Source organism: Camarhynchus parvulus, chromosome Z (genome assembly GCF_901933205.1).
Source record: "Camarhynchus parvulus chromosome Z, STF_HiC, whole genome shotgun sequence".
Lineage (NCBI taxonomy): Eukaryota > Metazoa > Chordata > Aves > Passeriformes > Thraupidae > Camarhynchus > Camarhynchus parvulus.
In genome coordinates, this window is record NC_044601.1 from 60,836,574 (window position 1) to 60,852,353 (window position 15,780).

General features: G+C 50.4%; 1 protein-coding gene across 1 annotated transcript in view; it reads right to left on the minus strand.

Moving 5' to 3' along the window:
• Positions 1–13,308, minus strand: part of LOC115915793 (receptor-type tyrosine-protein phosphatase kappa-like) — a 29,946-nt gene extending 16,638 nt beyond the window's left edge. Inside the window, 5 exon segments of the mRNA XM_030969471.1 lie at positions 1,248–1,256; positions 1,761–2,003; positions 2,442–2,654; positions 3,224–3,418; positions 13,199–13,308. Coding sequence (XP_030825331.1) covers positions 1,248–1,256; positions 1,761–2,003; positions 2,442–2,654; positions 3,224–3,418; positions 13,199–13,259 — 721 coding nt within the window. The 5' untranslated portion in view covers positions 13,260–13,308.
• Between the last annotated feature and the right edge of the window lie 2,472 nt (positions 13,309–15,780).

A 15,780-nucleotide genomic window follows, 5' to 3' on the forward strand; every position in this document is an offset into this window, starting at 1 on the left:
GCATCAGGGAACCTGCAGGTCCATTTCAGTTTGATGCTGGTGCTGGAAATCTCAAAGGTCTCATGGTCAACCTGGAGCACTTCTGTGAAGGAAAGATTGCCAGAAGGTCACTTTATTCCCTTCCACACCCAGCCATGCAAGGATGCTGCAGTCAGACAACTTTGCTCATCACCCAGCCCAATGGGATAGAAAAGGAGAGCCTGAAGGTGGTCACTGCAGCCCTCTGAAAGGGGAGCAGGAGGAGTTGGAGGTCAGGGTGCTCTAGGAAACTGCATGTCAACCATTAGGTGAATTTCTCCAGTGGCACAAGCGCTCCTGTTCAGTCAAACATCAGGACACCTTGGGGAGAACAGAGGGAAGCCAGGAAGGTTTGGCCCTATCTGGGCAACATCCCGGCTCACAGGGAGCAGCAAAGGGATCCTGCCTGCCTCAAACCCTCTGAGCTGCGTGGCTGCAGCCATCCTTTGGTGCCATGGGAGAGCACAAGAGGAGACATTTCCTCCTGGCCTGGAAGCAGGAGCTGCTTCCACAGCCTCCATCCTCACAGTGCTGTGCCCAAGGAAAAACCCTGAGCTTCCCATGCTGCCCCCCCTCAGAGATGTTCTCAGGATCTCCCCCTGCAGAGGATTATCCTGCTCCAGGTCCTTCCCTTACCGATGCACTCCACACTGGAATGAATGCGGACCCAGGCACCGCTGGAGTCTCTTCCACGCCAAAATTCTTCGTACCCACATGTTTCATAATCATCCTGGAATTGAGTCTGACATTGGATTTCAGTGTAGGGTGGCTGGAAACCTTCAGGGCAGCTCAGCATCACTTTCTCATCCTTCTCATAGTTCTCCTGGTCTGGTGCCAGTTGAAGTCTGGAGTCCCACAGGGGCCTTTTGCACCCTTCTGTCAGAGGTGAAAGTGGGTGTTAGATGGGCTGGAGATGATGAGATGATGAAGTGGGGTATGGGTGAGTGGTGGGAGAGAAATCCCCAGCAACCCCTCCAGGCAATGAATGGAGAGGGAAGGTGACACATTCCATCTGCTGGGATGTGACCTGAGGGCAAGCCTTGTTGGGATGGACTTTCCTTGAACTTGTAAAGCATGAAGAATCACTCATTGATCAATCTGCCTCTATCCACCCACATTTCTCTCTGGACACTCCTGTCCACATCCCACAACCCAAAGCAGGGAGATTCCCATCCTGTCTCTCCCTGTGCTTCTCTCCTGAGCAGTGCCATGTACTGCCATGCCCCCACTGGGCACAGCTGTGTCTCTGGCAGGGACAGCTCTGCATCTCCATCCCCTGATGGGTGGCATTGATCCTCCCCCAGGTCCATCCCATAATGCCTCCTGTCCCAGTGGCAAGGGCTGAGCCAGCCCTGCATCATCAGGGTCCCTTCATTCTCCTCTGCTCCAGCCCCTGCAGGTGCAGGAGGTGTCCCCAGGTCCCTTATCCATGGGCCAGCAGGGGAAGAAGCAGACCTGTGCATTCCAGGGTGTCACCTGGAGGCACAGCAAAGATAATGGAACCTCCATGGGCACCTGGCTGGCAGCCTTGGATCCTGCCCCTGGCCTGGGCACCCGGCTGGGAGCCCCAGACTTGGCCTGCTCAGGAACCACTGCAGGAGATTTCAGCTTGCCCAGCTGGTTCTGCCTGCTCTGTTGTCTCCTGGCTGCGTTGTCCTCTTCAGCAGTTTGCACAGGCAGCAGGGCCCAGGGAGGGTAGAGGGTAGAGGGGAGACACGGGCAGCTGCTGCAGCCTCACTTACCCATACACAGGACATCCCCCTCAATGCGTGTCCAGGCGCCTGTGCTGTTCCTGCCCCACCAGGCATCCACATAGAATGGTTTTCCAGAACTCACTCCTTGAATTTCCATTGTACATTTGACCTCGGGGAAAGAGGGCTCAAGGCCTTTGGGACAGGTCAGGGTCAGTTCTCTATTCTGTGGGTATTCAGTTTCATTCTCCAAAAACTGAAGTCTTGCATCCCACTGAGGTTTTGGACATTTTGCTGTCAGGGAGAAGGTGTGAGAGTCCTCAGCGAGGGAATGCTCAGGCAGGAGAGGGACCAAGGCTTTCCATAATGAACTGGAGTTAATGTCCACATTTAACACCATGAGGAAACCCAGGGACCCCCAAGAGCAGAAGAAGAGCATGTGCCTGGGCAAGGAGGTGGTACGGGACACTGGGAGAGAGGTGAAAACTGAGGGGCAGGATCCCCTCCGACTTCCCTGTGACATACAACTCAGGAAGAGACTGGGAGATGCAGGGATGAGAAAACCTGTCCCACACTAAAGGCTTCTAACCCTCTCCACCTTGGAGACTGCTCCCAACTGGGACCTGACTCTGAGCTGTGCCCAAGGTGTCTCACAGATACAGCACGATGTCCAGGTCACCTCCACAGTGTGAAGTGCACGTAGCAGGGGAGATCTGTTGCTTCCTAGCTTACCCGTAGTGCAGCTCAGGTTCTGTGTCAACTTGTGCCATTTTCCTGAAATGTCCAACACCTCCCAAGCATTCTTCCTGTTTGCACATCTGATCACAGCGAGGGGAGGAGCGTCGTTCTCAAAGCAGCTCAGTGTCACCTCTTCGCTGATCCTGTAAAATCTCTGGTTTGGCCTAAACCGGAGCTGTGAGTCCCACTGGGGCTGCTGGCACTTCTCTGGAGAGGAGAAGGAGCTCATGTAAGCAGGATGGGAAGTGGTCTGCTGGGATATTTCTTGTTCTCATTTGGACAGGGCTCATCTCCTTTGGTTACCACATTCACCTGTGGATCCCTCTCTTGCAGCCTAGGACAGAGCTATTGGTGGCAGCAGAGCACCCCAAGAGCAGTCCCATCCATGCCTACTACAGTCTTGCAGGCTTCCCAACTCAGACTCCCTTTGGAAAAGGCTGGGCAGGGACTGAATTCCTTCCCAGTCTTCACACAGGGTTCCATCCCTTCCCACCACCTTGGCCATACACCCAGTCATTGTTGGAAGGCACAGGGTTTACAGTAGCCCCCAGTGCAGGGATCCTTATTCCTGCCTTTGAACTCCTCCCAGGAGCACAGAGCCCAGCAGGTGCCTACAGCAAGGTGCTGAGACAAGAAGAGCCTTGTCAGTGCCAGGACATGGGGAAAGCCAAGGCATCCGGGTCTGCCATTCCTGCACTGTCTCTGCATGACCAGCTCACAGAGGGTCTGCCACCAGCTCAGGGCCCTGGGTCAGGGTGGTGCAGGGCTGTGCTTACCCTTGCAGGTGGGAGTCTCATTCCACAGGATCTCGGCCCCTCTGGAAATGCATTGAATCTGTGGGACAGATGGAGCAAACTTCTCAGGAAGCTTCCCAACACAGCTGAGCTGCACCACTTCGTTCAAGGCATAGTCGCTCCTCCATGGAGTAAACCGCAGTTTGGTGTCCCAGTTGGAGGGAATTTTACATTTTCCTGTGTGCAAAGGCCAGGAGGCAGAGCCTGAGGGTCACTGGGCTCCAGCAGCATCCATGAGGATGAGGGAGTTCCATCCAGAGGGGTGCCAATCCCTCTCTCTTCAGAGGGGTGGCAGAGATGGCACCTCCCAGGATGAGCCCCATCCCCCAGATGCTTTATCCCTCCCCACACCCTCAGGGGCAGTGAAGGAGGGTTATCCACAGGGTTATCCTGCCCACCTGCTGCTGAGGAGACACCCCAGCCAGAGGGGTCCAGCAGCCTGGGGGATGCTGCTCTCTCCCACAAATCCAGGGGCTGTGGGAGTGCACCAGACTCTGCTGGCACCACTCACTGGCATTCCTGTCATTCTGCTGGACACGATCTGCTCACGCCCACAGGCACACTTGTTGGCAGCAAAATCCCACTTGAGTTGCCACTTTGCTTTTGGTCTGGATCTTAACTTGTTATTTCCTCTGCTCTATCCCTCTCACAATTATCTGCTGGCTCCTAGCAGCAGCTACCTCCCATCCCATTCCTCTGCCATCCTCACCCAAGACAAGTGACATCCCCTTATCTGATTGGGCTAAAGGAGCTTAGAGCACATAGGTATTTTACCAGCTGCACATTTGGTTGTGTTTTGCAACATGAAGATTGGGCAATCAATTGAAGTAAATCTTCGTATTCCTTTTTATTAAATTCTAGACAGGAGTGCTGCTGCCTCTCTGCATGCATCTGCATTTGGGTCTCTACCCTCTGACCCAACCCCACTTTTCATGGAACAATTGTAAGTCTCTGTGAGTGTTCCTCTACCATACAAATTTAGCTGTAGCTGTCCAAACTTTCTCCAATGTTACCAGGGTGCAGTCAGGCAGGCCCAGAGAGTTTGCACTGCTTCCTACAACACCCAAGTGGCACCAGGACTCCCCAGGAAAGCAGGAGTGCTCTGCAGACCATGCCAGCTGCACCTCCTCAGACAGAATGAAACCCCTGACAAATAACTGGAAAAAAATAGCCCCAGACTGGCAAATTGAGCATCAATTATTTCAGTCAAGTGACAGCTACTCATGGAAGCATTTCCCATGTTCTAATTTGCATTTCAGGGCCCTGAATTGTGCCTCTAGGAAGATTATTCACTGATGGGTATTCTTTGATCCTAGAGGTACCTCAGAAACGGGAACAAAGTTGCTTGAAAAGAGTCGTGTGGGGCTTGGCCTGAAGCAAGAAGCAGTTTGAGGGGATGGAAACTCTGCAGTGGAGGTAGCCTTGGGAGCTGAGGGGGTTGTGAATGCTCACGAGCATGGCTGGCCTCTCCCACATGGCCCCACTCTTGACTTCAGTGCGAGGGGGCCTCACCATTTTTCCTTTTGTAAGTGTTCCATACCTCCTAGTAGCTGTGAGAGCTCCCACAGCACTCAAAACTATTCAATGAAGGAGACAAGATCTACCTTTCAGGGATGGTGGACACTGGAGTTTATGTCACCAGCATCACCCACTCTGAGTGGCTACTGGACTGGAAATTGGTGCCTGTGAATAGGGTGATCTCTAGGATTGGAGGAGCTGCCACCTCCATGAGGAGCAAAAGGACCATCCTAATTGAGGGACCTGAGGGTGGGGTGGCCACGGTAGGACCATTCATGGTAAGGGCTCCCATTACCTTATGGGGCAGGGACCTATTATCTCAATGGGGGGCAAGGTGAGAGACCCCTTTAACACCACAGGATTTTTAATTGGGGCCACTGTGGAGCGTGCCACTCCACCACTCACCTGGAAGACCAACAAACCGGTGTGGGTGGACCAGTGGCCCTTCCCAGCTGAAAAGCTGAAAACATTCAAGTCTCTCATGCAGGAGGAGTTGTCCAAAGGCCACATTGTACCCAACCAACAGCCCTTAAAACACCCGTTTCTTTGTTATCAAAAACTCCAGCAGGGACAGGTGTCTCCTGCACGACCTCAGAAAGATCAGTGAGGTCATTGAAGATATGGGTCCCCTGCAGCCTGGCCTGCCCTCACCCTCAATGCTCCCCAGGGATTGGAGATTGGCAGTCATTGACATTAAACACTGCTTTTTTAACATCCCACTCCATCCCAGAGATGCCCCATGGTTTGCCTTCTCAGTTCCATCCTTGAATAGGCAAGCCCCCTGAAAAGATACCACGAGAGGGTACTCCCCCAAGGCATGAAGAACTCTCCATCTTTGTGGCAGTGGTTTGTCGCCCACATTCTCTCACCTATCAGAACAAAGTTTCCAGACGCCATTGTCCTCCACTACATGGATGACATTCTGATTTGTATCCAGACGGACACATGTTTGGACATTGTGCTGAAAAAGATCATCCATGTCATCAAGGAGGCAGGATTTGAAATTGCAACGGAAAAGATTTAGCACACCTGCCCATGGACCTACCTTGGACTCTGAATCAGTGAGCGGACCATCGTACCCCAGCAGCTCACCATCAAAGATGACCCAAGGACCCTGAGGGTTCTTCACCACCTCCGCAGGAGCATTAGCTGGGTCCATCCACTGCTGGGGATTCACGACAGAGGACCTTGTGATGCTTTTCAACCTTCTGTGAAGCTGCGAGGATCTCAACTCACAGCACACCATCAATCCAGAGGCCAAGGTAGCAATCCAGAAGGTATTGGCTAACGAGATCCAAAGCATTGACCACGAGACAGGCCCACCATGCAGACCCTAGCCTGCCTTTTTGTTTTGCAGTTTTGGGTAAGTCACCCAAATTTTATGGATTAATTCTTCAATGGGACCCCACTTTGAAGGACCAACTTTTAATTATAGAGTGCGTGTTCCAGTCCCACCAACCAATTAAAACCATTACAACACCCCAATACTTGATGGCTCGGCTCATCACACAGGCCAGAGCATGCCTCCAGACATTGGTGGGGTGTGATTTCACATGCATATACCTACTATTGACATTAAAAGATCTGGATACTTTGCTCCAGACAAACCAGAACTCCCAGTTCACTCTTGACAGCTACCCAGGTCAAATTTCAACTCATTTCCCAAAACACAAACTTCTTAATTTGACCTTTAATCTGGTTTCAAAATCATTAAAAAGTAGAACTCCTCTGAAGGCACTGAGAGTTTTTACTGATGGCTCAGGTGGATCCCACGAGTCAGTTATGACTTGGAAGAACCCAGACACTTAGGAGTGGGAGTCTGATGTCCGAATTGTTCAGGGATCCCCACAGATTACAGAATTAGCAGCCGTTGTCAAGGCCTTGAGAAGTTTCAAGCAGCCTCTAAATCTGGTCACAGATTCGGCCTGTGTTGATGAGGTAGCTGAGAGAGCTGAACATTCATTGTTAGAGGAGGTCTCCAATCCAAATTTACACAATTTGCTCTTGAAACTAGTTTATCTACTCCCCCACCAAGAGCAACCATACCATATTATGCATGTGAGATCACACACCGACCTCCCAGGACCAACTGCCAAGGGTAATCAGAGGGCCGATGCTCTGGCCATGGCTGTACAAACTACTTTGCTTGATGTATTCAAACAAGGGAAGCTGAGCCATCAATTTTTTCATCAGAATGTTCCAGCCCTTCTCCAAATGTTTAAAATTTCACAAGATCAAGCCAGGGCAATTGATGGCTTATGCCTCAATTGCCAAGACTTTAACCTGCCTTCTGTGGGAGCCAGAGTTAATCCCCGCAGCCTTGAAAATCTGCGGTTGTGGCAGACTGATGTCACCCACTGTGCTTCCTTCAGGAGACTCAACTACATTCATGTGTCCATCAACACATTCTCTGGAGCTGTGTTCACCTTGGCTCAGGCAGGAGAGAAGCTAAAGGATGTCATCAAATACTTCCTCCTTGCGTTTTCTACCTTGGGCTGGAAAATAAAAACTGACAACGGTCCTGCTTACACTTCCCACAAATTCCAACAGGTTTTAGCCAGTGAGGGGTGAAGCACACCACTGGCATACCCCACTCCCTGACAGGACAATCCATTGTAGAGAGGGCCCACCATGCCATCAAGCGGGTCATTGATCAGCAGCATGGGGGAAGTTGAAACCTTATCAAGCATTGAAAGATTGTGTGAGGCTCTTTATGTTAATGATTTTCTTAATAATTCATTTGCAGAGCTAAATCCCCCCATTGTCAGGTGCTTCTCAAATAATACCAAAGCTCATCTCATAGAGAAGCCACCTGTGCTAATCAAGGACCCCAAAACCAAACAGACAATGGGCCCTTTCCAATTAATAGCTTGGGGGAGAGGGTATGCCTGTGTGTCCACAGGATCCGGCTCAAAGTGGATCTTTGGCTGTTTTAGGTATGAAATGGGTGTGTGTATTCTATTCCTGTCTGTGGAGCAGTTATCTTCTGTTAATTAGGCAGTTTTCTTTATCTCTTCCACGTCCAATCCTCCCTCTGGGGAGATATCTTCTGTTAATGAGCCATTGAGTGTCACTGCATGAGATAAAACTACATCATCCCATTGTGAGAAGCTCCGCCCAGAGGGAGGAGCCAAGCATTCCTATCTGCGTATAATCAGAGATATGGAAGACCACAGGCAGCATTTTCCACTGGATTCCCAGAGGAAGGCCAGGTTCATCTATACCACCACTGTATCTTCAGAGGAGGACTGCACCCTTTCTACAGGATCACTGCTTCAGGAGAACTACATCTGTCACTCCAGGAGGATGGCAGCCACCATTTAATGGGACTGCTACCAACACCCTGACCTAGAGGATGTCAGGTCATATTCTGACTCTGTCAGTGTTGTTTTTTATTACTGCATTGTTTATTTTATTTTTAAATTTTTCTTCCCTAATAAAGAACTGTTATTCCTGCTCCCATATCTTTGCCTGAGAGCCCCTTAATTTCAAAATTGTAACAATTTGGAGGGAGGGGGTTTACATTTTCTATTTCAGGAGAGGCCCCTGCCTTCCTTAGCAGCCATCTGTCTTTTCAAACCAAGACACCGGCAAAACATCAAGCTGTATCTAGAGCCACCAGATACAGCACCCAGAAGAACTCCTGAAGACCCAGAAAACGAAGATACAGACCATACACATACAGCCTGGAGAAGGAGAAAGAGAAGAAAGAAAAGAACCACACGCTGCACAGATCCAGCTTCTGAAATCAGCTCTGCCTCTCCTGGCCCATGAAACTGCCTACTGGATTTTTCATATGGGATAAGTTATATCCCATCCTAACATCTTGTTTCTTTTAAACTTCCTTTTCTTTCATAATACTTCTATTTTATGCTAGCCTCTAAGTTGCTACATTAGTTTCACTTCCCTCACATCCCTCTAACATAAAAACAGAAAAAAGGGTGGAGTGTTGTGGGAAGAAGACAGTAGAAGTTATGAAGTTACTTATTTCGCAGTTACAAGTTTCCTTTTAAGATTCACAGGAAGAACTGATCTTCACTAGGACACGACCATGAGTTACCAACTACTCACCACCACACTCTGGATGTTCCTCACCCTACCACCATGTGGATCATCCTGCAGTCAGCCCAAAACATCTGGGTCACCCTGGCAGCAACCTTCCAACAAGACAGTTTGTGTCTGTCCATGGACTGTGTAGAAAATGCACTGTCAACATGCCTAAGCAGCCATAGATTTTCTAATGCTGACCCAGGATACGGCTGTCAAGACGTCACCAGGATGTGCTGTTTAAACTTATCACATTCAAAGTTGATCCAATCATCCAGAGGCTGGAAAGGCGCACATTAAACATCAAGACTGAGAAAAGCGCTGATGAACTTACTGAACTCCTACTGAAAGATGGGGACTCACAGGATGGGTATCCTTTGTCAAGGGACTGTTTTGGGTTTTAATTATGATTGTTGTTGTGCTAGTTAGGTTCCTGTGTTTTATTAAGTGTCTGCAGAGGTCCATGGTAGAAGCCTTTTTAATTAAACAAGAAGGGGGAGTTTTGGAGGCACGTGAGCCCATTGGGAAAAAGGCAGTGGCAATGCCTTGGAGGCATCCCCCACAGGTTAGGGGTCAGAAAGCTTCCCCCATAGTGCTCTGCAGCACTATGCTAATTTACCCCAGCTCTCTATTCCCCATTGCCCCTTTGGCCGTCCCTACACCTTTTATGCCTATATGATCTTTTTCTAGAATATTCCCCACTCCCTGTTTCCCCATTGGTTAATGTAATGCTGCCTGTCCACCCTGGCACTCCCTATTGGCTCCTGCCCTTTGTACTTCCCCTATGTCCTCAGTTGATTGTCCCTGATGCTTTGCTCCACCCCCAGCATATTTATGGCCTGGACCATCCATTGCATTCTGTCCTGGGACTCCTTCAGTGATGGACCTTAATAAAGCCTTGCTGGAGCCCCATACAGAAGATCCTCCTGTATCTCACCTGCCTGCTAGCTGTGTTGTGCTTGAGTGCTGACTGTGTGAATGCTAGGTGCCTGCCCAAATGTTCTCCCTCCAAGGACACTTGCAGGGAATGTAGTGGCACTGACCACCTCGCCTCACTGCTAAACACGTGTGCCAGCAGTGTGTCTGCCCTTCAGACACAAAGACTACACAGGAGAGCAGTCCTGCAGGCAAACCCTCGTGCTCCCTCATTCCTTCTTCTCTGCCCACAGGGCCCCTTGCAAGCACCAGGGGGATTCCTGTTCTCTGCAACTCATCCTTTCCTTCTCAAGCTCTCTGAGCTGTGTTTGATGCCATGTGCTTGCTGAGGGGAGCTAAGAAAAGCAACCACTGTTTCCACAGAGAAAACCACTGGTTTTCCAGTTGCACTGGAGAGTTGCACTGTAAGCCACTGAGAACAAAACATGGGTCTTACAGCATCTCTCTGAATTTGGGAAGGGAGGTGATCATTTGGCGCCACTTTTTAAATTCCTCCCAGGCTCCCCTGTGCCCTTTGACCTGCCAGATGTGCCCCTGTTGTGCTCAGGGGCAGACAGAGGCTGATACAGCACCCACACCCAAGCTGGGCAAGGACCATGCTGAGCAGAGCCTGGGGCTCAGAGAGATCAGAAAAGGCAGGCAGAGCCCACAGCTCATTCCCATACTCAAGGAATCCAGTGACTGGAGAGTACCACTACAGGGGAATGCACCAGCTAGAAGAAGGAGGCTGAGTCAGGTGAAATTTCAGCAAGGAAAATATAGAGTAGATGTGACAAATAGGCACCTTTTGTAACGTGTGATGTGTGCTCACTGTGAAATGGGAAATATTGAATGCCTGAGACAGGAGTGGTAACAAAAGGTTGGTCTATTTGCCTCCAAAGGCAGATATTTACTGTTTTGGTGGTTTTCCCTAGTTGATGCTATTAAATGAATACTCTCCTCTCTGATATTGTTTACTACCCATGAATATAGAAAGCCTTTTCCAGAAATGTCTGGGCTGCCTGTCCCTGCTGCAGGGAGTTATGAGCCTGGCAGGCCAAACAAAGGCCCAGCAAGGGCCAGAAGGGGAGGGCCAGGAGAAAGGTGGAACAGCTATGCTGATAATTCAGGTCAGGCTCCTGGGTTCAGCCCTTTGCTTAACAGCAGAAGGCGTCCTTTCTTACACTATATTATCTCACACACAAAGAAGAAAGGACAAGGTGAAATCTAAGAAGCAGTAGGCAAAGTTCAACCCTTTTGGCAGGGCAGCTCAGCAGCTGAGAGAGGTGACAGCAAAGTGCACTGCAGTCTTGCTGTGTTTGATGCCATGTACTTGCTGAGAGGAGCTAAGAAAAGCAATCACTCTTTCCACCAGTGGAGAGTTGTATTGCAAGGCACTGCGAACACAAACACGGGTCTTAGAGCATCTCTGTGCTCCTGACTAGCAAACAAAGCTGCTGAGCAGGTCTTTAAGAGTGATGGAGCAGAGAGACCCCAGGGATGCTCTGATTGGGAGTCATGGCAGGGAAATAGATGGCAAAGCAAGTCATGGAACAAGGCATTGTGAGAAGAGCTGGGAGATGGTGGCAGTTTAACCTGTACTGGTTCACCAGATGCTAAAGGACATCGGACACGTGTCTAACAGGAGGCAAAATTCGTACTTCCTGAATAAACGGGCCCGCGCCCCCCCCTCCCCTCCCCTTTTCCCTATTGGCAATTTTGGGAGCACACTTTTCCCCCCCCCCCCTTCCTTTTTCCCCCCCCCCCCCCCCCCCCTGGGGTTGGGGAGGGTTTTTTTTTTAAAAAAAAACCCCCCTTCCCCCGAACCAGCCACATGTGCAAACCACATCCTGTGCCTGTGGCTGCACTGCTGTTCCCTGCACTATGCACAGCAGGTTTTACCCTGTATCTGCCAGGGGATGTGCTCAGGGATCCCACCCTATTGTTCCCTCTCTCTGTCCAACAGCTTTACCCTGCCCAACTGCCTCTGTCAGCCCACTCCACCCTAGCAGACCCTCCTGCCTCACTGGGGCCATCTTCCTTGCCCTGTCCCTCTGCAAGGGAAGGACTCTGATCCATTGGTTGGAGCTCAGCAGAGGTGCCAGGATGGGATGAGCCCACATGCTGAGGATGCAGGCAGGGCTGCTCACACTGCTGGGTGTGGCCAGCACATGTTTCTGTCTTGGTTCCTCTTCTCACAAGCACCAAGGTGCAAACTCAGCAATATCATCTGTGTCACAGGCAGCACCAGACTCCTCTGGGGAAGGCTGGGTGACGGAGATCTGCAGAGTGTGACAAGGGTCCACAGGCCTATGGGACTGTGTTACATCCCACTGTACATGACACAGATGGATCCTGGTCTTAGTGTGCACCTTGAAAACAAACGGGAAAGCCATGGTTGCACATGCTGGCCTGGGAGAACAGCTTCAGCAGGGATCTGGGCATTGGGAGGACACTCTGGACAGGAGAATATCCTCTGTTGCAGTTCTAGCCCTTGTTTATTGCGTGACAGTGTGCTGTGCTTACACTCTCTGCAACCAGACACATTTTCCCTGGAAACAGGCTCCCGTGACATGTCTCACATAGTACAGCCCCTGATGTCACTTCACATCAGCAATTAAAGTTTCTGATCCCATTCCCTGTACTCATCACAGCCACTAGATCAGCTGTTTTCTCTAGCCTGCATCCACCCACATACAACACCACAGCTGACCAGGATGACAGGATTAGATGCTAGTTTAATGATTTTTATCACCTAGCTCCAAGTTTAATGATTTTTATCACCTAGTTCCAAGAAAATTAGTTTAGACAAATACTCCAAGACAGATACAGGACAATGCAAGGTTACAGTTGCTGTACCCACTGCTCAATTGTCAGACAGTGCAGCCTCCTGGGAGCACAGACAACCTGTGAGCCTGCAAATTCCCACTGACTCTGCTGGCATCAAAGTGTGCAGCCAGAGAAGGAAGAGCCCAGCAGAAGCCTGGGGTGCCCTGATCCTTCCAGCACCAAGGAAGTGCATTAGAAAGCAATCCCAGAATGTGATAAGTCCTGTCCCCAGACACTGCTGGATGCCCAGGGGCTCAGCTCATGGCTCCCTAGGTCCTTGTCAGGCAGCAGCACCCATCTCCTCTGTGGTGAGGATATGGCACCCTGACACCGTGCCAGGACAGATGGACACCTTGTGTTTCCAGCTCCATGGAGGAACACACAGACACTGCAGAGGCTTTCCCAGCAGCCCAAGTTTGCTGCCCTCCATCCCCAAACAGAGCTCTGCCTGACCACAACCCAGGTGGTGGACTTGGGCCCCAGTGCGGACATCAGACTTCCCTGATACAGCTGCTGTATCCTGCATGCCATAAGGCTGCACATGGGCTCTGCAAAAGGAGCACAGTAAAGCCCTCTCTTGGGGGCAGAGGAGGGAGCACTGCTTACCTCTTCCCTGGGGTTTTCCATAATTGTTGGGATAGGGCTTACCATGATTTTGTGCTGCCAGCAGAGGTGTGAGGAGCAGGAGAAGCATCCATTGCAGGGCCATGTTTGCCTGTGCTCCAGGGCAGGACTGAGGTCTCAGCTACCCTGGCTGCCTCACTGCACACCCATCTGATTGTGAGTGGTGTGAGCACGGAAAGGAAACAGGAACGCAGAGAAATCACATATGGTGCATGAAGCTTCCTCACTGGATAGGGAAACTCTACCAGTATCAGCACTGGCTTCTTTCTCCTTCAGCTCCATGGCCCTTTTGCAATCTTGCTGTTTCTAATTTCTTGTCTAAAACCACAGGTCTTCTGTCTTCTGTCAGGACCAGCTATTAATGACCGCTGGGTTGCTTCCTCTCCCAGCACAGATCTCAGAATGACTTGTGAGGTGCTCTGGTTTGTGGCTGGGCTTTAGCAGGAAGATGTGCCTTCCATACTCACCCAGATATTCAAGCAGTGACTACACCAGGAGAATCCTCACCTTTTTACTGCTGTGATAAGGATTATGATAAAAGGGACTTCGAAGGGCACAGATGATCTTAGTTACCTGGCAGTGTATGCCATGGATGGAAAGCCAAGGTTTTGGCAGGAGTGGTTTCTGCTCAGGTTTGGACTGAGAGCAGATGTTTGGGCAGAAGTGGACATGAGACCTGGAGGCCTCAAGCTCAACTGCTGTGGCACATTGAGTTGTCAAAACTTGGTGGGAGCAGGAATGACCATGAAGGGTGGGAGGCCAGCCCAGGCAGCGGGACAGAAAAGGGACTGCTGATGAGGCTGTCTGTGCAGCTGGAGGCTGATGACACTGGACACAGCAGCAGACCCAACCATCAGAGGAGGTCCAGGGCAGGAGCTGATGTATTTGAGTTTCCCCAGCCACCTTGCTGGATGTGCCTGGCCTGCATCTCAACTGAAACACTGAACTATGAGAAAATCAAGCCCTCAATCTTCTCTGAGGTTTCACAGCCAGGCTGCATTGCCCTGTGATGGTTCTTCTCTGTTGTGATCCTCAGCAAGGACTGGTTCTCGCACACTTGGGGTCAGCCTCTGCTTTCTGCTGATTTGCACACCCTGCAACACCTTTATTCAGCAGCACTGAGCAGGCCAGTGCAGGGTGGCCCTCTCCAAATATATTCCCCCTCCGGGCATACCCAAAAATTTACCTTGAGCAAATAATGGTAGAATTCTTGTTTTCTTCTTTTTCTGCCAACATACGAGCTGCCTGGGGGCAGATACTCCTGCAGTCTTTTACATCTCAGGAATAGAGCAGGAGACTGCCCATCCACATTCTCTCCAAGGCTCAGAAAACCAGTCTCCTTTGTCTATGTTTCACCTTTTCTGCAAACAGAGGTGGCAGGGCCAGGAGTCCCCACCTCCATAAGCCTGCCTTTTTATTTCCTTTGCTCAAATATGGAGCTCACCCATAAGGAGTTCACTGTACTCAAACATATCTGCCCTGGAAAAGGTGTCCTGGGGCTGCAAGTGCACAGACAGGACCCTGGCGTGGCAGCAGGGCACAGCCTGGGAGGTACCTGGGAGGTAGGTGTGATCTGTCTCAGGTATCTGGGAGGTTTGGGAAGTGGCAGGAAGCAACTGCTGCTCTGCCTTAGCCACAGCAGCAACTCAGATGTTACCTCTCCCTGCCCCTTTGTGTGTCTGGGCCTTTCAAGAAAAAAATTAAAGAGCTGCAAAAGCAAACAGTAGGAATAGGTTCTTCATCTTAGAAGATCTTTGCAAAAGGAATAGGATAATTCCATAAATTAAAGAAGTCCTAGTCCCACTCTGCAACATTCCCAGTAGAACAATGGCTCTCAGCTCCTATGTTACCAGTATCTGGCATCTCTGAAAATCCTTCATGGCCCCACATGAAACCTCAAAAGCCATGGACAAAGCAAGTTGTCAGGAAACTTTCTAATTCTTCACACTCCCCCTTGCTCCACATCACAAAAATTCAGTCTTGAGTGTAAGCCAGGCTCTGGCAGGGAGGATGGACGGGTGCTGCAAATCAGTTCTGCTTTCTCTGAGGGGTCCAACATCTTCTGGTCACACCAGGCAAACTGAAAGCCACACAGACAGCTGCATCCAGCAGGTCTGGCTCAGCTGGAAGGATGGGCAGGCTGGATTTCAGCAGGTGTAGGCAAGGAGCTGTGTCCTGCTGCAATGCCAGGGTTCAGGCATGCTGCCAAGAGTGTGCCCTGTTTCACTACAAACTTTGCAGGGCTCTGGCACTGGAGCCATTTTTGCAGCAATTGTGTCACCCCAGGGTCGTCACTCTGCTGCGAAGACACGCTCTCCTGTCTGCCCTACAGACACTGTAGCAGATCTGGAGTTCTTGAAGTGTTTGCAAAAAGGGCTGCTGGCTGCTTCTACAGGCTGTTCTTTGCTCACTTTTTTGTTTGTCTTATCGAGAAGTTACTCTTATCTCTCTGGTACTATTTTTGTCTTCTAGATATGACTTCTTCTCTTTGAAGGAGCCTGTCTGTTTTGAATAACCTCTGGCCCTGGTCGTTATTCCTGCTGCTTCATCTCTACCTTTTGATCCCAGGAGCTCTGAAATCTCTGCCTTAACTCTTTGCAGGATTG